General features: G+C 57.2%; 2 protein-coding genes across 8 annotated transcripts; both read left to right on the top strand.

Annotated features, from left to right (window-relative positions):
• Positions 1-6,611: 6,611 nt before the first annotated feature.
• On the top strand, positions 6,612-7,767 carry MYMX (myomixer, myoblast fusion factor). Of its 3 annotated transcripts, none has more exons than XM_028127894.2 (2): positions 6,612-6,645; positions 7,047-7,767. In XM_028127894.2, exon 2 carries the CDS (start codon positions 7,111-7,113, stop codon positions 7,363-7,365), a length of 255 nt encoding a protein of 84 aa, XP_027983695.2. In that variant the 5' UTR covers positions 6,612-6,645; positions 7,047-7,110; the 3' UTR covers positions 7,366-7,767. The 3 variants fall into 3 exon arrangements, with proteins under 3 accessions (XP_027983695.2, XP_054578013.1, XP_054578014.1); XM_054722038.1 differs by lacking the exon at positions 6,612-6,645 and adding an exon at positions 6,689-6,968; XM_054722039.1 differs by lacking the exon at positions 6,612-6,645 and adding an exon at positions 6,689-6,791.
• A 190-nt stretch (positions 7,768-7,957) lies between these two features.
• Positions 7,958-21,485, top strand: SLC29A1 (solute carrier family 29 member 1 (Augustine blood group)). Of its 5 annotated transcripts, none has more exons than XM_054722034.1 (14): positions 7,958-8,062; positions 14,005-14,110; positions 15,175-15,257; positions 17,170-17,251; positions 17,366-17,568; positions 17,671-17,810; positions 18,117-18,251; positions 18,343-18,440; positions 18,582-18,660; positions 19,097-19,194; positions 19,403-19,511; positions 19,720-19,805; positions 20,194-20,393; positions 20,768-21,485. In XM_054722034.1, the coding sequence occupies exons 3-14, from the start codon at positions 15,229-15,231 to the stop codon at positions 20,877-20,879; spliced, it is 1,371 nt and encodes a 456-aa protein (XP_054578009.1). In that variant the 5' UTR covers positions 7,958-8,062; positions 14,005-14,110; positions 15,175-15,228; the 3' UTR covers positions 20,880-21,485. The 5 variants fall into 5 exon arrangements, with proteins under 5 accessions (XP_054578009.1, XP_054578012.1, XP_054578010.1 ...); XM_054722037.1 differs by lacking the exon at positions 7,958-8,062 and adding an exon at positions 10,165-10,233; XM_054722035.1 differs by lacking the exon at positions 7,958-8,062 and adding an exon at positions 11,300-11,361.
• Positions 21,486-21,783: the final 298 nt, after the last annotated feature.

Genomic DNA, 21,783 nt, shown 5'->3' on the forward strand with positions numbered 1-21,783 from the left:
TCTTTCCAGGAAAGCTGAGGGAATCTTCAGCAGAGCCCTTGGTTTTCTGCCTTGGAGAAAATGGGGCAGGCTGGGGGGTGGGGGTGGGGGGTGTCATCCCAGCTGAGGGTGGGAAGGAGGTGAAAAGGGGAGTTCATCTCAGGAGGGGGTGGGGTGGAGAGTAAACTATGACTAGATCCCTGTCATGGACCAGCCGCTGCCCCTCTGCACCTCCCTCCCCACCCCCTCCACGGCTCCCCATTGTTACCAGAGACATCCTGTTTCCTTCACCCGCCTCACTCTGCCAGGTCCCTGGAGCCTCTCATTCTGCTTACAGGGGGCAGGGATGGTTCAGGCATCTGGCCCCAGGCCAGGTCCAAGGTTCTCACTGCTGGAAGACCTCACAGCTGTGGAAGAGAGGCTGGGAGGATGGGGTGTGACTTACCCAAGGTCACAGCAACTGCAATGTGGGCCAGTGCTTGGTCAGGTCTCCATGGTACCCTGGAAATTACACAATTTGGAGGTTACCTGAGAAGCTTGAGGCCTGACTTCCCCTTTTTTGGCTCAGTAAGGTCAGTTCCTCCCCTCCAAGCACTCTCTCCAGCTGTGTGTGGCCTGCAGGGTTCTCACACATATCCTAGAAGTATGTTCAGATCAATGAATGTTGGGGCTCAAAGGCACAGGCTCTGGGGCAAGCAGGCCTGGATTTGATCCTGTCACAGAACTTTCATTTATTTATTTATTTTTTATCTTTTTTCCCCAAACTATATTTTTATTGATTTCAGAGAGGAAGGGAATGGGAGAGATAGAAACATCAATGATGAGAGAGAATCATTGATTGGCTATCTCCTACATGCCCCCCACTGAGGATCAAGCCTGCAACCCAGGCAAATGCCCTGACCAAGAATCGAACCGCGATCTCCTGGTTCATAGGTTGACGCTCAACCACTGAGCCACATCACCTGGGCTTATTTATTTATTCTTACATCAAATGTTTACTACCAGGCACTGGGGACACAGCAGCTGACAAAACAGATGTAAGTGCCTACTCTCGTGGAGTTTACATCCTAGTGAGGGAGGCGGAGAGCAATAAGATAGGAATAAAAGAAAATATATAGCATGTCAGACAATGATTTGTTATGGAGACAAAGCAGAGGAAGGGATGGAGAGAAGGCAACAGGAGATGGGGAGGAAGGAGTGCACTTTTATTTTTATTATTATTTTTTAAATATATTTTATTGATTTTTTTACAGAGAGGAAGGAAGAGGGACAGAGAGTCAGAAACATCGATGAGAGAAAACATCGATCAGCTGCCTCCTGCACACCCCCTACTGGGGATGTGCCTGAAACCAAGGTACATGCCCTTGACCGGGATCGAACCAGGGACCCTTCAGTCCCCAGGCCGACGCTCTATCCACTGAGCCAAACTGGCCAGGGCAGGAGTGCACTTTTAAATAGGATGGATGGCCTGACCAGCATGGTCCAATGGTTGAGCATTGACCTATGAACCAGGAGGTCATGGTTCGATTCCCGGTCAGGACACATGCCATGGTTACGGGCTTGATCCCCAGTGGGGGGTGTGCAGGAGGTAGCCAATCAATGATTCTCATCATTGATGTGTATGTGTGTTTGTGTGTGTGTGTGTGTGTGTGTGTGTGTGTATGTATGTATATATATATATCTCCCTTCCTCTCTGAAATCAATAAAAGTCTATTTCAAAAATAGGATGGATGGATGGATGGATAATGTTTGGACAAACCTTGAAGGAGGTAAGAGATGGAGCCATGGTGATACCTGGAGAAAGAGCCTTGCAGGCAGGAGCAATAGTAGGTGCAAAGGCCCTGCAGCAGGAACATGTCTGACATCTGACATGTTAAGGAGCTGCAAGGAGGCCAGTGTGGCTGGAGCAGAGTGAGAGGCAAGAACTCAAAGTTGAATCAGTCGGACCATCCAGGCCAGGGCCCTGTAGGCCATGGTTTAAGCCTTTGGCTTTAACTCTGAGTGAATTGGAGCCATTGGACAGTTTGAGCAAAAAAAGGACAGAATCTGATCCACATTTTATAAAGACCATTCTGGTACTGTGTGGAAAAGAAAAACAGGAACACCAATTAGGAGGCTATTACAATAATTCAGGTGAGAGGTAATGCTCAGATGAGAGGAGTCATGGCAGCGTTGGTGAGAAGTGGTGAGATTCTGAATATTTTGAAAGTACACCTGCTGAATGGATAAAAAAACAAGACCCTTAATATATGCTGCCGACAAGAGATTCACTTCAGATCAAAAGACACACAGAGACTGAAAGTAAAGTGATGGAAAAAGATATTTCATAAAAATGGAAAGAAAAAAAAAAAAAGCTGGGATAGCAATACTTATACCAGACAAAATAAACTTTAAAACACATGCTATAACAAAAGACAAAGAAGGACCCAGCAATTCCACTTATGGGCATTTATCCAAAGAAAACAAAAATGCTAATTCAAAAAGATATATGCACCCTATGTTCATTGTAGCCATATTTACAAAAGCCACAATATGGAAGCAACCTAGGTTGCTTGAGAGAGAGAGAGAGGTGTTCATTGATAAATAAATAGATAAAGACGATGTCACACACACACACACACACACACACACACACACACACTAGGGGCCCAGCGCGTGAAATCGCGCGAGACCCAGGACCCAGAGTCCCGTGGCTTGGCCAGACCCAGAAAGAGTCCCGTGGCTGCTGCCACTGCCGCCAGAGGCGGGACCCAGAAACCCACCTGCACCTTCGGTCAGGTCCTCCAGAGTCAAGTCCCCGCCCACCTGCGCCTGCTGTGCATGCAGCCTCCTGCTGATCGGTCATTACAGTGTGACGGCATGATGACCACAGGTTTTTTATATATAATAGATATACATATATACACACGTATATACATGTATACACATATATATATATACATATATATTTGTATACATGTATATATATGGAGCCATATACTCAGCCATAGAAAAAACTGAATTCTTGCCATTTGAGACAACATGGATGGACCTAGAGGGCATTATGCTAAGTTAAATAACTCAGAGAGAGACAAATATTTTCTCATTTCACTTATATGTGGAACCTAAAAAACTAAACAAGCCCAACCGGCATGGCTCAGTGGTGAAGCGTCAGCCTATATATCTCTCTCTCTCCCTTCCTCTCTGAAATCAATAAAAATATCTTAAAAAAACAAACACTAAATAAATGAACAAACAAAAAAACCCTCATAAATACAGAGAACAAACTGATAGTTGCCAGGAGGCTGAGTAGTGGGGAGATGGGCAAAAAGGTGAAGGGGATTAAGAGGTACTCACAGGAGGATGAACAGAATGGACTGGTGAACATAATAGAATCAGGGACATAGAAAGGGAGTGGACTGACAATTCTCAGGGGGAAGGGGTGTGAGGGGTGTGGGAAGAGACTGGACAAAAATCTTACACCTATGGATGAAGACAGTGGCGAGGGTAAGGGCATGGGGTGGGGTGGGGAATCAGGTGGAGGGGAGTTATGGGGGGAAAAAAAAGAGGAACACCTGTAATAATCTGAACAATAAAGATTTATATAAAAAAAAAAGTGGTACTTTCAGGGATGTAAAATACAGCAGGGGAAATACAGCCAATATCTCAATACAGGCAGCCCCCAGGTTACGTCGGGATCCGTTCCTACGGTGCGATGTAACTTGATTTTCACCGTAAGTCGGAACCCACCTACATAAGTACCTACATCACTCACATGGAGCACATATACAGCAGTAATGAAGTGAAACAGTAAAAAAAATTTAAAAGAAAGATAACAATTCCTGACCTTTACTTGCGGTAAATAAATAATAAAAAACATAAAGCACATATGTACATATGTTGAAATGACAGAACTTTTTTTTTTTATAAATACTGTAAATGAGAGATGGTGACGTAACCATGACATGACGTAAGTCGAGTCTGACGTAACCCGAGGACTGCCTGTACCTTTGTATGGTTACAGATGGTTACCAGACCATCTATCTGGTTAGGTATATAAATGTCAGATCACTATGTTTACACCTGAAATTAATATAATATGGTAAGTCAACTATCCTATATAATAAAAGCCCAGCGACCATAACGGCAGAATGACCAGAACGACCACTTGACCCGTCACTGTGAGGTGCACTGACCACCTCTCTGTCCTTTTCTTGGTCGACAGGCTCCCATCGCCTGCTGGCAAACAGGGACCCAGGGGGTGGGTGGCGGGGGATGCGGGCGGTGCCAGGCCAAGGCCCCCACCCCACCGGTCACTCCATACACAGAGGGTGACCCGTGGCGGGGGTAGGGCCAGCGAGTGGGTGGGACCGGCAGACTTCTTGGTTCTTCCCCACCCCACCCCCCACCCTCCTGGCCGTCAGGCTCCCATTGCCTGATGGCAAATTGGGAACCTGGGTGGGTGGTGGCAGGGGGTGGGGCCGGCAGCCGGGGAGGATGGCCCTGATCGCAGGCTGGGCCTAGGGACTGTACCCGCGCACGAATTTTGTGTGCTGGGCCTCTAGTACTTTATTTATTTTTTATTTTTTTTAAATATATTTTATTGATTTTTTTACAGAGAGGAAGAGAGAGGGATAGAGAGCTAGAAACATTGATGAGAGAGAAACATCGATCAGCTGCCTCTTGCACACCCCCCTACTGGGGATGTGCCTGAAACCAAGGTACATGCCCTTGACTGGAATCAAACCCGGGACCCTTGAGTCCGCAGGCCGACGCTCTATCCACTGAGCCAAACTGGTTTTGGCTGGGCCTCTAGTACTTTAATAAAAAGAGCTTTCTTGCCGAGACCGGTTTGGCTCAGTGGATAGAGCGTCGGCCTGCGGACTGAAGGGTCCCGGGTTCGATTCCGGTCAAGGGCATATACCTTGGTTGCGGGCACATCCCCAGTAGGGGGTGTGCAGGAGGCGGCTGATTGGTGTTTCTCTCTCATCGATGTTTCTAACTCTCTATCCCTCTCCTTTCCTCTCTGTAAAAAATCAATAAAATATATTTTTAAAAAAAAAAAAAAAAGAGCTTTCTATTCCAGAATAGAAGAAAATAGAGCCACCTGGATTTACGGATGTGGATAGTGAACTGTGATAGGAAGAGAGAAGTCGAGGATTTTGGCCAGAGTAACTAGCAAGGTACAGCTGCCACTCACAGAGATGGGAAAGCCTTAGATGGCAGGTTTGGGAGGGAGAGCAGGCCATCCATCTGCGGTGATCCTAGGTAAGTTGCTTACGCACACTGAGCCTCAGTTTCCTCATCAATGAGTATAATAATCGCTCCCTTGCAGAGTGGTGGTGAGAATTGAGAGAGATCACGAACTCACTAGCTTGGCACACGTGTGTACCCAGTACACATCCCACCCCTGGCCCAGGGATGGCACACGGCCATCACAAATCTTAGGAAGAAAGTGGAAGGAGAGGAATACAATGCCTATAAACCTGCACTCTGGCCGAAACCGGTTTGGCTCAGTGGATAGAGCGTCGGCCTGCGGACTGAAAGGTCCCGGGTTCGATTCCGGTCAAGGGCATGTACCTTGGTTGCGGGCACGTCCCCAGTGGGGGGTGTGTAGGAGGCAGCTGATCGATGTTTCTCTCTCATCGATGTTTCTAACTCTCTATCCCTCTCCCTTCCTCTCTGTAAAAAATCAATAAAATATATTTATTAAAAAAAACAACAACCCTGCACTCTGGCTCCTGCTTCCTCCAGGTGGAAATGAACGGGCCCTTTAGATGGTTACGTTTTCTTTCTTCGAGGCCTTTGATGATTTTGGAAATGTGATGATGCCATGGGAGGCTGGTGGTGAAGCAATGATAAATGGTCATATTCCCAAGGCTAGGTTAACGTTTAGGAAACACTTTCACAACTATTATCTCATCGGAGTCCAGGAAGGCAGAAATGACCTCCATTTTATGAAACAGGAGGATGAGGTACACATTGTAAAACAGAACAAACCCAGGCTATCTCTACAGCTTGCTACCATGTGGAATGTAATTTAATCTTGGGGTTGGGGTTGTGGGGGAGGAGGTAGAGAAGAGGGTCCTGAAGTGGGTATTCCTCTTCCTCAGCTGGAGTGCTGGAGTGCCGCCCAGCTCTTCCCATGGGCCCAGCTGTGAGATGGACTGTGACCCCACTCCTCTGCCCCAGGAGAGGGCCCACAGGTGCCTGCCCAGGTCCTGTTCTCCATCTCGCCCACTCTGAGGATGCCTGGTGTGTCTGGGCTGCTGCAGTGTTACTGCTTCTGAGATTTGGGCAAGTGGGTCTCAGACACAGTCCCATTCAGTCGCTCCCCCCAGATCCACCCGCCCCCCTTTGGAACTGAGGTAACCGAAGCCGGAAGAATCAGCGTGCATACAGCCACATCATTAGAACGTGCAGTCTGGGTTCCGTCTCTGAGGTCTGAACCCAGCCAGGAGAATCCCTGCATCTGTTCCTTCCACTTCTTGCAGCCCAGCTGCCCCCTCCCCTCCAGATACCAGGTGCCAGCACACAGCTGTCTCTTCCTCGCTCCCCCCACCCTGGCAAGCTGTCCTGGGTGGGGCTGAGCTGGGTGGGGCAGCCCTGTGTACTGAGTGTCCTGTGAAGTCGTGTCCCCACAAGCAAATTCGGGCAGAGATTGCTTCAGAGCAGTGGTTCTGACTGGTAAGAGTTGCTGCCCACGGGAGTGGGGATTTGGGAGGGTAAGGAGTGTCAGGTCAGGCTGGATCAAGGGCCCAAAGAGAAAAGTTAGAATTGCCTGGGGAGGAACTTCTGCTGGATCGAGGGAGGAGGAATGGAGAGTGTCCAGAGTGTGTGCAAGAGGAGAGGGGGACTAGAGAAGGGGAGGGTGCAGGGGACGGTAGGAGCCCTGAAGGCTGGGAATGGCAGGCTGTAGGCCCTGGTCCCAGCTTTCCTCTCCAGGGAGAACCCCTCCTGCTCCAGCTACCTCGCCAACAGAAAGGGCTTCAGGAAAGCAAAAGTGACCCGTGAGTTGAGGTCTGGAGAGGGTGATGGTGGAAACGGAAGTGGGTGGGAATTCTGCCCAGCACCCCATGTCTTTGCAGGTGAGGAGGGAGCCGGAGAGGCAAGCCCAGATTCTGGATTGCCTTCCAAGTCACTGACCCGGCCATGCCCGCCCCGCTGCTCCCACTCCTGCTTCGATTGCTGCTGTCCCGCCTGCTGCTGCCCGCCGCCCGCCTGGCCCGCCAGCACCTCCTGCCCCTGCTGCGTCGACTGGCCCGCCGCCTGGGCTCGCAGGACTTGCGTGAGGCTTTGCTGAGCTGTCTGTTGTTCATCCTCAGCCAGAGACACCAGCCAGACTCTGGAGAGGCCTCCAGAGTGGCCCGCCCTGAGAGGAGAGAGAGGCTAGCCCCACAAAAATGAGGCCACGAGTCCTGGTAACAGCAGGAACGAAATGCTTTCTTGTGGAGTAAGACGGTCCTGGCACCATCACTGACCGAAGCCTGCCCAGTGGGCACTAGACATGGTTCGGGACTGAGCATGAGAGGGGTCTGAACAAGACTTGCCTCCCGGCCCCAGCAGGAATGACTGGAACCATGCCCTGCCTCTAGCAGAAAACTGGTCTGTACCTCCTCTCTGCAGTCCTCAGGGCCTTTCCTAATCACCGGGCCACCTCCTTACCCCAGACAAATGCAGGCATGGGGTCCAGGGAGGGACAATGTTTAACCCAGGGACAATTGACCATTTAGTGGAGAGGCAAGATTTTAACCCAGACTGTCTTCCCGACTGAGGATTTACCTTAAAAGCATGAAACCTTGATTTCTATCCCGCCCCCCACCCCTCCCCAGACTCAGTCCCGCCCCAAAGCCCAGCATGCAGCAGGTGCTCAATAAATATTTTTGAATTCCTGGGGTGCCTTTGAAATTCTTATCAGCCACACTCCTGCCTGTGCTGCCAGACAGTCTCACCTGGCCAGGGGCTGGGGGTGAGGAGCGACTCAAGGCTCCCTCCGACCCCATTCCATTGAGCCTGGCAGGCCTCACCTCCGGGAAGCTTTCTCTCGCCCCACTCTGGCCGCAGTCCTGGGCCTCTCTCGGAGCGTGTGGTTGCCCAGCTCCCGGTAAGGAGGAAAACGTCCCTGACTGCGTTTGGAGCCTCTTCTGGGCTCCTGCTGGCGGGCAGAGGGGGGTTTGTTGGCCGAGGCCCTGTGGGCCGCCGCCGTGGGCAGCAGTGCAGACATGCCTGCTCCTGAGGGGCACTCTGCGGGCAGAGAAGGTGCTGCTGGGGGGTGGGGGGGGGGGGGCGGCGGGCGAGGACCTGAGGAACTCAGCGCTCATTTCCTCCTCCCCAGCGGGGCGTCCGTCCCCGGTCAAAGGAGAGTGGTCAGATGTATTTGCATCTCAGCCTCGGGATCATCTGTTTAGGCTCCTCCAGCAGTAGTCCTCCTCCCTCCTCCTTCCACCAGCTCTGGGGCCAGAGGGGCCCAGGAAGGAACAGAGGCACCTCACAGGACCCATCGTGTCCCCACACCCGGCAGAAGCTAGGGCCAGGGGAAGACCTGAGACCAGAGCTGTGAGCCCCACTCCTGCCCGTGGGCTTCCCGCCGGACCCCCCCCCCCCCCGCCCCCCGCCGCGGCCCTGCGTTTCCTCCTGGCGGCCTCAAACGCCAGCGCACGTGCTCGCCCCTCTCGGGCAGGCGGCCGGGGGGGAGGAGCGGGGTGCAGGGGGTGAGAGCCCCTGTTCCCCTCCGAGGCCACGGGAGACTTTTTTTTCTTTTTCTTTTTTCCTGCGTCGGGCCTTGCTCCCGGCCTCCCTTGCAGCTGGCCTCCCTGCCGCCGGCTCCCCGGAGCCCTCCCGGCTCCCGGGCTGCCGCCGGGCGGGCACAGAGCCGGCCGCGGAGCTCGGATCGCAGGTCGCAGCCCCTCTCCCTCCCGGCGGCGGAGACCGGCCAGACCCGGCGCGGGCCGCGGATTCCGGCTGCGGCTCCCATCCCGAGATGAGGAGGCCGGGAGGGCGACCAGGGTCCTGCGGGCCCAAGGACTTCCTGCCCACCCGCCCCGCAACTCAGGACGCCCCTCCCAGGCCTCCGCAGGGGTGCGGGGAGCAGCGGCGGGGGAGGCGGGGCCTGCGCTGGCCCCCGGCCCCGGAGGCGGAGGGTGCGCACAGGCTCCCGGTGGAGGTGGGATAACCACGGATGGGAATCTGCGGTTTCTGGCGGAGGGCACACCCCTCTGGGACTTTGCCCCAAACCCACACTGACCACGCAAGGTCAGGAACGCACCCGGGGCCGAGGAAGGGGCGAAGGTCTGAGGAATTAGGCTGCAAGGGCAAGCCCAGGCCCCTGTCCACTCTCAAGGAAGGTGAGGTGAGTCTGACCCTGAGGGGGCCAGATCCTGCCTGTCTTTATTTTAAATGTTGACGTTTTGTTCACGGATATTTTTCATTAACTATGATTCTTTAAAAGTATTCCATTAAAATATTATTCATCTTGATTCCTGAATTTTTTGGCAGCACCCCCCCTCCCTTTAAATTTTGCATCGCAGGCAAGTACCTCCCGGGCCTTGCCCCAGCCCCAGCCCCAGCCATGGAGACGAAATCACAAACACAACTGAGAACGCACACAGTCATGAGGCGTGTGCTGGTGACAGAACGCTGGGCCCAGCCAGCACATTTCCAGCAAACAAGGCTGGAGGGAGGCCGCCTGGGGTGAGGCAGGCTTGGATGGAGTCTGGGACAAGCGACAATTTCAAATGGGGTCTCACCCCACTCCTATGCCAAGGACATGAGGGAGCCCAGGAAGGGGGGCTGAGACTTGAAATACTCCAGGCACAGGCTGGGAGAGTTGGCTCTGAGGCTGTCCAGCAGAGGGCCTCGGCGTCCAGCAATCATCTCTGCCCAGAGGAGTGGCTCTGGAGGGCTGCTGGTGCTGGCAGGGGGCCAGGCAGGGCGAGTGCCACCTGGGCTTCCGTCCAGCAATAACAGCCCTGGCTGTTGCCATCTAGGGAACAGGCCGGGCTTGGGCAGGGGTGGAGAGAGGAACCAGCCCTCCCCCGTCTGACCCAGAACCCTCACCACTTCCCTCCAATTTCTTTCCAGCTCCAGCCCCCTTTGCGCACAACGGCAGCCATTGGCCACCAGCCTAGCCGTGCCTGGCGGATCTGTCTGACCACTAAGGCCTGCCACCCCCACAGGTCCAAAGCTGGTCAACAGAGGTGGGGAGAGAGACGGGAGCCAAGAAAGAGGGGAGAGGAGGGCCTGGAGAGGAAGAGAGAGAGACTGGACAAACACAGGGTAGGAATGGGGGGGTGGGTCGATCCCCATTAAGCCATGGTGCAGTGCCTAGAAAAATACCGCCGATACCCCGCTTCCTGCCCTCTGTTTGGGTGAGACTGGGGGGTGATGGTGTGTCATGTCTCTGTGGGACAAACAGTTGGAAGGCTGGGAACACCCTTCTGGAGTAGCTTGGGGAGTGTCCACTGATCCTTGAGTGACAAAGCTACTCCTTCCCTGGGGCCCAGTCTGATCTGGGGAGAGCGTGTGACTCTCCTATCCCTAAGATATTCGTACTCCTAATTGTTCATTAGTGTCTGTGGCTTCTCCAGGGGACGGGCCCCTGGGGCCGAGGGGGCGGGGTTGGGGACTGCATTGGATTTTCTCTCTTCAGCACCTCTCTGCCTTTGGATGGTCCTCCAGCACTGAGAGCTGCTGTAGGGGCAGTGAGTCCCCTTCCCCCAAATCTACTAACCTGCAAAAATGGAGGGGATCCCCTCCCCCTCCCTTGGAGGTACTAGGACTGACCACTCCTCAGCATGTCCACCCCCTCTTCCTCCCATGGTGGAGGATGTGGGGCTCGGCAAGCTTCCGCCCCTGTCAGGAAATAGGATTCACTCAGGATGTAAGGCTGCTCCGGGGCTTTTTCTCTTCCCATCCCCAACTGTGCCTCTGTCTTTCCAAAGATCTGAATTTAGAAAGGGTGAATCATGAGGGGGCCACAGGGCTGTGCCTCCACCCATCACCGCACACACAGCCACACATCCCTCTCCGAGGCAGAGCTGTGGGCGGCGTGCTTGTGTGGACGTGCGGTCTGTGTGTGTCAGAGGGGAAAACCCACCACGCGGGTCCCTGATTAGACCCAGGTTGTCAGGGGTCCCAGGGCTCAGTGGGGTCGAGGGCGGAAGAGCAAAGATCAGGACAGGCGTGAAAGGAAGAACGGCACTGAAAAGGAGGGGTCGCTGGAAAGGAAAGGGGTGCAGCGTGGACGAAGGTGGCGTGGGAGGGGTTTGGGGAGTGATAAGGGAGGGCCAGGCGCGCTCTGAGAGAGTGTGGAGCTGGGGGCGCCGGGGCCTGTCGGGCAGGTTTGTGGGTGGGAGAGCCCCGAGAGGAGCGGTGTAGGATTTGTGCAGCCCCAGCACCGAGGAGGTAGGGGAACCCCTGTGGGGCTGTACCCTCCAACGCCGCGTGCTCCTTGATGGGCGGGCTTTGGTGCAGCCGGGCCCAGAGATAGGGCGAGGTGTGGGTCAGCGGCCCTGGGGGCGAAGGTCTCGGGTCCGGGGCCCGTTCGGATCGGGAACCTCTGAGGGTTCGGCGGGGGCAGTCCGGGGCCGCGCGGAGGTGGGAGGCGGGGAGAGCTGGGAGGGAGCGGGGAAAGGGGGCGGGGGGCGGGCGGGGCGGGGGCGCGCCCGGGGCGGGCCCAGCGGAAGGGGTTTGAATGCGCAGCGCGGGCGCGGGAAGCGGCGATAGAGCGCGGGGATCTCTGCGCGGGAGGACGCCTTAACTGCAGGTGCTGCCTGGGGCTGCGGGCTGGAGCGGGGGCCGGGGACCGGGGGGGGCCGGGGCCGGGCGGAGCGTAAGGCACCGCTGTCCGCCTGCCACGAGGGCAAGTAGGCGGGGGCTGGCAGCTCCAGGGCCAGCAGCGGGGATGTCCTGTGGGGCCCCAGGCGCACAGTGTGCCGAGTCGCGCAGCACGTGGCGAGCAAGAGGGGTGCCGGAGGGAAGGAAAAGGGTGCGTGGGAGAGGGGCCCGAGCAGGGCGGGGTGGCTGGCTCCGGAGCTGACCTCCGCAAAGGGCGGGCGGGCCGAGGGGCCATCGCGGTTCATCTGGTGGGTAGCGGGGGGCGCCGGGCCGCTAGCTACGCCGGGTGAGGAGATGGGGCTGAGGGCGCGCGGAACGGAGGCGCTGTCTCTTTAACCACCGCCTTTCATCGACCGACTCGTGTCCCTCGCCTCCCCTTGCGGGGTGCGTCCTCCTTTACTCCCCGAGAGAGGACCTTCCTTCATCGGGGAAAAGACAAGGCTTTCTTCCCAGGGGAGAGCTGGTCCCATCCTGCCCCTCACCCCTCTTGGGCGGCCCCTCTGCCCATTTCTCTGGCAGCCTTTAGACCCTCCCTCTTCCCTCCTGCCGGCGTGGAGCTCTCCACGCCAGGATGTGGGCGACATGGGAGAGGGGTGCCTTACACTTTTTAAAAAATATATATTTTATTGATTTTTTAAAATATATATTTTATTGAGGAAGGGGGAGGGATAGAGAGTTAGAAACATCGATCAGCTGCCTCCTGCACACCCCCCACAGGGGGATGTGCCCGCAACCAAGGTACATGCCCTTGACTGGAATCGAACCTGGGACCCTTGAGTCCGCAGGCTGACGCTCTATCCACTGAGCCAAACCAGTTAGGGCTGCCTTACACTTGACACCCCTGTCAGGCTGGAGGTGACCTTGGCTGCCACCTTATTTCCCCCCCACCTCCCGGTATACAGGGCTAGCTGGGAAGCAGGCTTTATACCTACACGCACACACACACACACACACACACACACACACACACACACAGACACACACACACACACACAGAAGCCTAGAATAAGCTGCACCTTGAGTTTGAATTCCAGCTCGCCCCTTCACTTGCTCTGTGACTGTAGGCAGGAGACTCAACCCCCCTGGACATTAGCGGCCCCGCTCTGTTCAAAGGAGACCATGTGGAACTCGCTATGGTGGCTATAGGGAAAGGGGGGCTGTCTGCAGGCTGGCCCCATATAGGATCCTGGGAGTGGAGAATTTGACCGCCACAGAGGTGTGTCTAGAAGCTGGGGTGCATGACAGGTGCCGGGAACCTGAGTTTGGCGGCTGAGTTTGGCCGTGGGGGCATGCCAAGGCATGGCTGGAGGTACACCCGATGCTCCGAGCTGGTATCACATCCCTGTTTGCTGCTGGGCAAAGGCAGACAAGAATAAAACACCTGGGCCGGCCTGCTGAGTGTCAGGATGTGGGCAGGGGGAGGGGCTGCCTCTGGAGTTGAATTGTACCCGGGAGTGGGGTGGGTTTACTGAGAACAGAAAGCAGGGGTGTCGCTGAGGGAGAAGGCAGAAATTAACACTCCTCTGAGCCTAAGGCCGATTTCACTAAGGAAACCGGGCTCTGGCCTGGTTTGAAACTGCACTGCCAGGAATCTTGCCTGAGGGTGTGGAGAGGAGCAGCGGGTATGCTGAGGTGAAAGGCTGGGGTTTCCCCTCCCTGGTCCCTAATAGAAAACCTGAGTCCTGAGCCTTCTCTGTCCATTCCCTCCTCCCCCTTCTTGCCCTCATCCCTCCAGAAAATGTATAAAGTTGCTCACCACTCTACCCCCAGTGCCTAGAACAGGGCCTGGCTAGCCTGCAAAGGTCCTTGGTAAATATTTGTGGAAAGGGTGGACGGAAAAAGCCCTCTGCCTCCAGATGGAGATGTGCGGGTCTGCCCCTCCCCTCCCCGTCCCACCACCCAGGTGCGGGTGACTTCCCGGGATGGGTAGGAAAGCCCGTGGAGGGTATGGGGTCCCTGAAGGGGTCTGTCTTGGCCTGGGACCCAGAGCACCGGCTGCACCTGTGAGTGGGCCCACTCCCTCAGCTCCCCTGCTGAGACTGTTGGGTCTGTTATCTCCCCAGCTGCAGGGTGGCTTTTTATCTCCCTGGCTGAGGGTGTGTGTGAGGCTTCTCAGAATGGGGCAGCTTCCTCCCACAGCAAGGCGGGGGTGGGGGTGGTTCTCTCCCCATATGCCCTGTGCCACTGTCTTCATTCTGGACCCTTACCCAGGAGGAGCCCATGGACAAGGCCTGCCTGCGCGGGAGCTAGGACCACCCCCCAGGGACTGCCCAGCCTCCGCGGCTCTGTCCCTTCTGCTGACAAGCCTGGGCGTCTGGTGAGTGCAGGCCCAGGCGGGCGATGGGGGAAGCCAGTCCTCCTGGCTCCAAAGCGAAGCCCTCACTTGGGGGGCGGTGACCAGGATATTGTATCTGCTGGTGCCAGAGAGGTCCCAGCTGAGGAAATAACACAAGGGGGGAGCAGGAGAGGGACATGAGGGGGCGGGTAGGAGCTTTGGGACTATGCAGTTAGTCAGGCCTGTGCCCCCACCCCCCAATCTTCCCTGCGAGTTTGCTTTGAGAAAGGGGAAGAGTGAAGGGGCCTGGGAGTGAGAGAGGAACCAGTGGGGGATGGGGTGACTCGGGCCAGGACTGGGGGTCAGGGGAGGGGTCAAGCGAGGTTGTGGAAAAGGCTGTGTCCCACACCCATCGGAAAGTGTTTTCCTGGAAAACTGACCAGGAATTAGGAAGCCCCTGGGCAGTGGCTGGAAAGGAAGGTTCAGGTGCCACCAGCAGAGAGGCTGGAGTGTGGGGCGCCTCCAGGAGGGGACAGGTTCTCCAGAGCCACCCTAGCCATGAGTCCAGGGGCTCCCCGGGAGGGAGGGCGGGAGGGCAGGCCGCTGGCTTGGCCCCAGCCATCATCCCTGTGGCTGCTGCTCTTGCAGATGTTAGTGGTGCCCCCCTCCCCCTCTCCACTCTGTCTCCTTTCTGTTTCCCTCCCCCTGTCCCTCCTTCCATTGTCGTCACTGTCCCTGACCCCTCTCATCCTCTTCCCCTGCCTTTGCCTGTCTTTTCCCTCCCTCTCAATCAGACGTCCTCCTCCTTCCCTCCTGCTCCCCACCCTCCGGTTTGCCAGCTTACAAACGGCTTTGCTGCTGGGTAAAAATAGCAGTGACAGTGGCCAGGCCAGGCCTGCTGCCAGGTAGAGCCTGAGCAGGCAGGGGGGCCCAACGGGACTGGCCAGAGGGGTCAGGCTGAGCAGTCCTGAGAGGCAGGGCCAGGAGGGGTCCTGCTGGGATCCGGGTTTTCAAGCTCTGTCTGCCCTGCCCGCTCCTACACCCCAAGAGTCTGAAGAGGGGGGAGACAGGACGGAGACAAGGCCTCACACTGCTTCTGCCCCAAGCAAGCCTCAGAGGGAGAGAGCAGTCAGCCAGGCAAAACCAAGGCCGCGGTCACCATGACAACCAGTCACCAGCCTCAGGACAGGTACGGGGAGACCTGGGCTGGGGACCCAGGGGTGTGGAAATGGGTCTCTAGGGTCTGGGTGGCGTGTCCTTTGGAATTTGGAGTTGTCACTGCTGACTGGCCTTCCAGCCAGATAGCTGTGAGTCAGGTCTGTATCAGGGGTGGGGGCCATGCTGGGTGCTGACTGGGGTGTCTGTGGGGAGGGTCAGGGTGGGTGAGTGACAGCTCCTCCCTGGCCTGTCAGTTTTTCCACTGTTGCTCTCCAGCCAGCCAGCAGCTTCCGGCCCCACCACCACCACGGGGAGACATTTGGCAGCACCCCTCATTCCAGAGCACATCTGGCAGAACGGCCCCTCCCTCAGGGTTGCTTCCATCTCACATGACCTTGGCGCACTCGGTCCTTGCTCTGACCTTCCTCTCACTTCTGCACCTCTGGGGCCTGTGACTCCCTCCAGTCAGACCCGCCCGTGTGGTCGTGCGGATGTGTTTTGGGGGAAGAGGCTGTCGCTTGGTTCAACTCCTCCTAGGAGTCTGGGACCCAAGCAGGTTGATGAAGCCATGCCTCAGGTCCAAAGCTCCTCACCCCTTCACCTCTCCCTCCCGTTCTGTCTCCCTCCTGTGCCAAAAGCCACAGAACTAGACCGTTTCTGGCGGTGGGTCCTTGGGCACTTGGCCCCCTGGGACCATTTCCCACCTGTAAAAAGAGGTGAGGTTTATTTGGATCGGCGAGAATGGAAGGAGACGGTAAGTACAGGCCCCAGGTTGCTGCCCTCCCTCGTCCCTACTCCCAGGCTGCTTGCCTGCCCCTTCCCAGCCTCACCACTCCCATCTCCGTCCCCTGTTGCACTCATCCTGCCCCCCCCCCCCCAACCCTTTCCTGTGTGACCTTGACTGGGAGTTTCTCGCTTCATTTTGGGTCTCTGAACCAAGCCCTTAGCTCTCTATTTCAAGGGTATAAGAGGGAGCTGGGGACTGCAGTTGTAATGACTCAGACCTGCCCAGTTGGGGCGCTCACCCAGGCCCTCCCTGCGTGAGTCCAGGCACTGCGCTCTGGCCAGACCTGCCCTCACTGCCCGGGGCTTTGTCCCTGCCATCTGTGAAGAAAGCAGCTGTTGGCTGTCGGGAGGGTATGGCAGACACATCTGAAGACCATAGTGGGAGCACCCAGGGCTGCCTGGGAGAAGCTGGCCCGTTCCAGACAGGCCCTGAGGTGTAGGACTTGGGGTTGACCTGGCAAAAGCAGGGATGGCACTTATTTACACTCTGGGGCCCAGATGACATTCAGTGGCCGGATACCTCCTGGCCTGGCCTGGGTGGTGTGACCTACAAAGCCGGTTCTGTCTGGGCCTGGAAAAAACAGCTTCCTCATTTCCCAGCTGCCCTCGGGCACCTTGCCTGCCTCACTAGATCCAGAACGGTCTGGGAGTTTCTTGACCTCAGAATTCTCTTTGGGGAGCCGCATGGTCCCTGGCCAGGCTGCATCATCACTTCCAGCCAGCCCTGCGGGCGGGGGCGGGAGACACTTGCTGTTTGCTTCTCACTCCCCGCCACCCCCCCACCCCCCGCCTGTAGAGCAGGATTTCCAAAACCACCTCCAGATGTGTGGATCACACTGGTTCCCAAGCCTGCAGGGTCCCCTGAGTCTTCGGGGGCTGAGAACCACCGTCCTGTAGTCATGTCCTTCAGCCTGTGTCCCTCCTCCTCCTCCTCCTCCTCCTCCTCTGGACACAGCTGGGCCCTGTTCCCTCTCCCAGGACACCTCCCCCTCCACATGCACGTAGGAGGACACATGCGCTTGGACACAAACACAGATGCCCTGTGCCCCAGGATGGCTGGAGAGACTGAAGGCAGGAGGGACGGGCTTCCCCGAGTTTGATCTGGGAAGGGGGGGGCTGGTGGGTCACTTGGCTCCTCTCTCCTCTCCCCTCCCCAGGTACAAAGCCGTCTGGCTTGTCTTCTTCATGCTGGGCCTGGGGACCCTGCTCCCCTGGAATTTTTTCATGACAGCCACTATGGTGAGACTGGGGGACTGGGCTCCAGGGGGCATGTCCACCGGGCAGGTAGGGCCTGGATCTGTACTCGTGGGCACAGGGAGGGAGGTTCTAACACTCCTCCCTGCACCCCCACAGTATTTCACAAACCGCCTGGGCCAGTCCCAGAACGTGTCCTTGGGCACTGCTGACCTGAGCAGGGACATCCAGGTGTCAACCACCCCCGCGGTACCCTCTGCGGGTCGGAGTTACCTGAGTTCCATCTTCAACAATGTCATGACCTTGTGTGCCATGCTACCCCTGCTGATCTTTACCTGCCTCAACTCCTTCTTGCATCAGCGGTGAGCGCCCAGGCCCAGCCTGACCCCTGGCTGCCTCCTGAGCACCCTGGGCTGAGCCCCTGCCTTCACCACGCCTCTCCGCCACCTGGGCCTCTCCCGCAGGATCCCCCAGTCCGTTCGGATCCTGGGCAGCCTGGTGGCCATCCTGCTGGTGTTCCTGGTCACTGCTATCCTGGTGAGGGTGCACCTGGACGCCCTGCCCTTCTTCATCATCACCATGGTCAAGATCATGCTCATTAATTGTAAGCGGGGCTGGGAGGGGACCGGGGGCAGGGATCTTCCCACCTCTCCCACCCTTCCTTCAGACCCGCCGTCGGCAGAGAAGAGCTCATTCCAACCCCCAGAGGAATGGATGCCGTGGGCAGTGAAGGCTCAGACGCCTGAGGGTTTCGAGTGAGGGGCGGAGAGAGGGGCCACTGGGCAGCAAGACCCACAGGCAGTAAAGCAGGAGCTACAGGAACCTGTTTTCCCCTGAGCCCCAACAGCCCCCGGCGGAAGTGAGTCCCACTCTGCCCGCACCCCTGCTGATGCCCACCCTGTTCCCCCAGCATTCGGTGCCATCCTGCAGGGCAGCCTGTTTGGTCTGGCTGGCCTCCTGCCTGCCCACTACACGGCCCCCATCATGAGTGGCCAGGGCCTGGCAGGCATCTTCGCCTCAGTGGCCATGATCTGCGCCATCGCCAGTAAGTCTTGCCGTCCGTCGTGTCTGCCCGTCTGGTTTTTGCGTGGAGAAGGCGGTGGGCCCTGTCTCACTACTGACACCCTCCACCCCAGGTGGCTCAGCGCTGTCAGAAAGTGCCTTCGGCTATTTCATCACAGCCTGTGGGGTCATCATTGTGACCATCATTTGTTACCTGGGACTGCCCCGGCTGGTGAGCGAAAGGAGAAAGGGGGGTTGGGGTCTGGGGAGCCCAGGGCTCTGGACCACGGGTGTTCTGAGGCTGACACCTGGGGGAGGCAGAGATTCTGGAGATCCCGTTTCTGAGTCCACCTTTGTCTTCCTCACTTGGTAGGAATTCTACCGCTACTACCAGCAGCTCAAGCTCGAAGGGCCTGGAGAGCAGGAGACCAAGCTGGACCTCATTAGTAAAGGTCTGAATAGCCCGAGGGAGCTGGGATGGAGCATGGCCTCCCGGCAGGGGGCAGCCGAGCACAGAGGGCAGGGATGGGTGCACTGTATTTACGGGCAGAGATGAGGCAGCGGCCAGAGGGACCAGGGGTGGGGTGAGGGGACACTGGGAAATAAGAGCTGTGAGAACTAAAATAGGGGGAGGTCCTGAGTGGGAAGCAATCTCAGATTCTGGGACAAGGTGTAGCATGAGCGGAGGCTCCTGGGAGAGGATGGGACACAGGGACTGGCACTGTGAGGATTTCGAGGTCTGTGCTAGGCGTTAGGGTGCCCTGTGCACTGTGAAGGGCGGTGTCCACCCCCACCTAACCCCGGCCCTTTTGGGGAATGTTTATGTCATTTCCTGTTGCTCTGTCTTTCCTGCAATTTGGAAATCCTTCCACAACCTGTCACCCCCAGGAGAGGCGTCAAGAGCAGGCAAAGAGGAGTTTGGAGTTTCAGCCCCCAAATCTCAGCCCCACAACAAAAGCCCCTCAGTCCGGGCCATCCTCAAAAATGTGCGTGCCCTCTACCCCTCACCCTTTCTCTCCTCGCTCCCCCCACCCACCCCCCACCCCCACACAGTCCATCCCATCCCTTTCTGGCCACTCTCCTAGATTCCTGTGTGTGTGTGTGTGTGTGTGTGTGTGTGTGTGCGCGCGCGCGCGCGCGCGTTCTGAATTGCATGGCTGCCATGAAGACTGGACCTGGGGCCCTTTCCTCCAGATTGTAGTCCCAGCTCTCTCCGTCTGCTTCAACTTCACGGTCACCATCGGGCTGTTCCCTGTTGTTACCTCTGATGTCAAGTCCAGCATTGCAGGCAATAGCGCCTGGGGTGAGGACCCCGTGGGCTCCGGGGTGGGGATGGACGGGCTCTAGCAGGACTGGGAGTGGGGAAAAGAGACCTGGGCTGCCATCTCCCCAGCTGGTCTCTCCTGGTCCACTTGCCCTTCCCTGGGGACACTCAGGCCCAGGGAGGGTCAAGGTTGCTAAGTCTGCCTCCAGACTAATCACCATCCCCTGGTGTCTTCCTCCTTTCCCAGAACACTACTTCATTCCCGTGTCCTGTTTCTTGACTTTCAATGTCTTCGACTGGCTGGGCCGGAGCCTCACAACCATAACCATGTGGGTAAGTGGAAGCAGAGGGCACCAAGCCCCGGGGAGAGGTGAGAGGGAAGCGTCCACCCTGAGCCCCATAAAAGGGCACCAAGAAAGTATGGTGGCGAGGGAACCAGGCTTTTATAAAACCAAGACATTCTGTATAGTGAGGTGTACAAGTCTTCAGTGTACAGCTTACTGTCTATATGTCCATCCCCTGTGTAATCACCTCCCAGGTCAAGATGGAGAACATTCCCAGCATTCCAGAAGGTTCCACTCTGCCCCCTTCCCCATCAGTACCCATAAGGGTAACCCGGCTTTGAGGTTTCAGTGCAGATCCCGAGGGGCCCCTGTGGAGCCCTGGGGGCCTGGGTGTGCCTGGGAGCCGGCCCGGCTGAGGCACTGCCCGGTCCCCACAGCCTGGGAAGGACAGCCGCTGGCTGCCAAGCCTGGTGCTGGCCCGGCTGGTGTTCGTGCCCCTGCTGCTTCTGTGCAACGTCCATCCCCGCCAGTACCTGGCTGTGATCTTCAAGCACGACGCGTGGTTCACCTTCTTCATGGCCGCCTTCGCCTTCTCCAACGGCTACCTCGCCAGTCTCTGCATGTGCTTTGGGCCCAAGTGAGTGTCGGGCGGGGCCTAACGCTCCAATGGGGGACACTCAACAGAGGGGGGAAGGGCAAAGGGGACTCCCTTATCCTGGTGCTTCAGGACTCCAGGCTGAGGAGCCAAGCAGGGAGGGGCACCTGGTCCTGGTCGGGAGCGCGGGGTTGGGGTGCCCAGGCTCACTTAGCTGGGGTGGGGAGGGGGCTCTCAGGTCAGGAGGAAGACAGCCCCCAGGACATGTCCCCCCAAGAGGGAAAAGGCAGATTGGGGTTGGGAAGGTAGGATGGGTTGGTCGGCGGAACCGGGTGCTCAGGCAAGTCTCCCCACGCTGATGCTCTGAGGGGCTGGAGGAGGGGCCATCCTGAGGTAGCCTTGCCTCCCTCCTTTAGGAAAGTGGAGCCGGCTGAGGCTGAGACAGCTGGAGCCATCATGGCCTTCTTTCTGTCGCTGGGCCTGGCGCTAGGGGCTGTCTTCGCCTTCCTGTTCCGGGCAATCGTGTGACCCCGGATGGACGGAGGGCTGCGCTGGCCGCCTGCTCTTGCCCCTTCCTTGTCCTTCAGGGATGGGTAGGGGTGAGCTGGAGGTCTTCTCTTCTAGCTGAATTCTGCTTTCCCATGGCCTGTGCTGGGCCCAGTGTGCAGGCCCGAGGAGGGAGCCTCTGGGTGGACAGTTGGACAGAGGGACGTTGTGGGCATGCAGGTCAAGGTCGAGGGAGGGGACACAGTCCCTGCATATGCTCGAATCCCCCCACATCTGGCTCTGATTCCCACTTGAGCAGAGAGAAGAGGCTCCTAGGCTCAGAGTGTGTGTGTCTATGTGTCTGTATGTTTGTCTGTCTGTACCAGGGGTGGCTAGGGGCCAGGACTGTCTGTTCTAAGGTCCAGTCTGATATTGCACCCCTCCCTTCTCCCTGCACCTCCTCCCCCAACCTCCCTGCCCCTCCCCTGCTCCCCCTGCCTTGTGTCTAACTATCATGTATCCTGTACAGTTGCTATTTTACTGCCTTTTTTATACTCAACAGAAACCAGGTGCCTTCAGAGGCTCTCTGATTAAATAAATCTTTTTTTTTCCCCCCCATGGCTCTGTGCCCTGGAGGGGGTAGAGGGATGGCAGCCTGCGTCTGTGGGGATGAGCATGAGCCAGCTGGGTCTTGGCCAACACCAGGCCTGGCCCAAGGTTGGGGGTGGGGGTAGGGTTAGTCCTCTTAACCTCAGAGGGGCGGCAGTGTCCCCTGCAGGGGCCACAGAGGAGGGACAGGCCTGGAGCCAGGACACCCACACTGTTGGCTGAGACCAGGAAAGGCCATTTTTCTGTGCTGCTTCACTCCTTCTGCCATAAGACTGGGGATGGAGACAGCACCCACCTTTTCTGTTATCTTCGCTATCACCCCCTCCACTCCGTCCTC

This window comes from Eptesicus fuscus, chromosome 10, assembly GCF_027574615.1.
Source record: "Eptesicus fuscus isolate TK198812 chromosome 10, DD_ASM_mEF_20220401, whole genome shotgun sequence".
Taxonomy (NCBI): domain Eukaryota; kingdom Metazoa; phylum Chordata; class Mammalia; order Chiroptera; family Vespertilionidae; genus Eptesicus; species Eptesicus fuscus.

Bases quoted from the DNA above. Each gene is read 5' to 3' on its own strand.
- MYMX (XM_028127894.2), top strand. From the start codon at position 7,111: ATGCCCGCCCCGCTGCTCCCACTCCTGCTTCGATTGCTGCTGTCCCGC.
- SLC29A1 (XM_054722034.1), top strand. From the start codon at position 15,229: ATGACAACCAGTCACCAGCCTCAGGACAG. The intron at 18,252-18,342 runs GTAAGTCTTGCC...CCTCCACCCCAG, and splicing joins CATGATCTGCGCCATCGCCA to GTGGCTCAGCGCTGTCAGAA. The intron at 19,806-20,193 runs GTAAGTGGAAGC...CGGTCCCCACAG, and splicing joins TCACAACCATAACCATGTGG to CCTGGGAAGGACAGCCGCTG.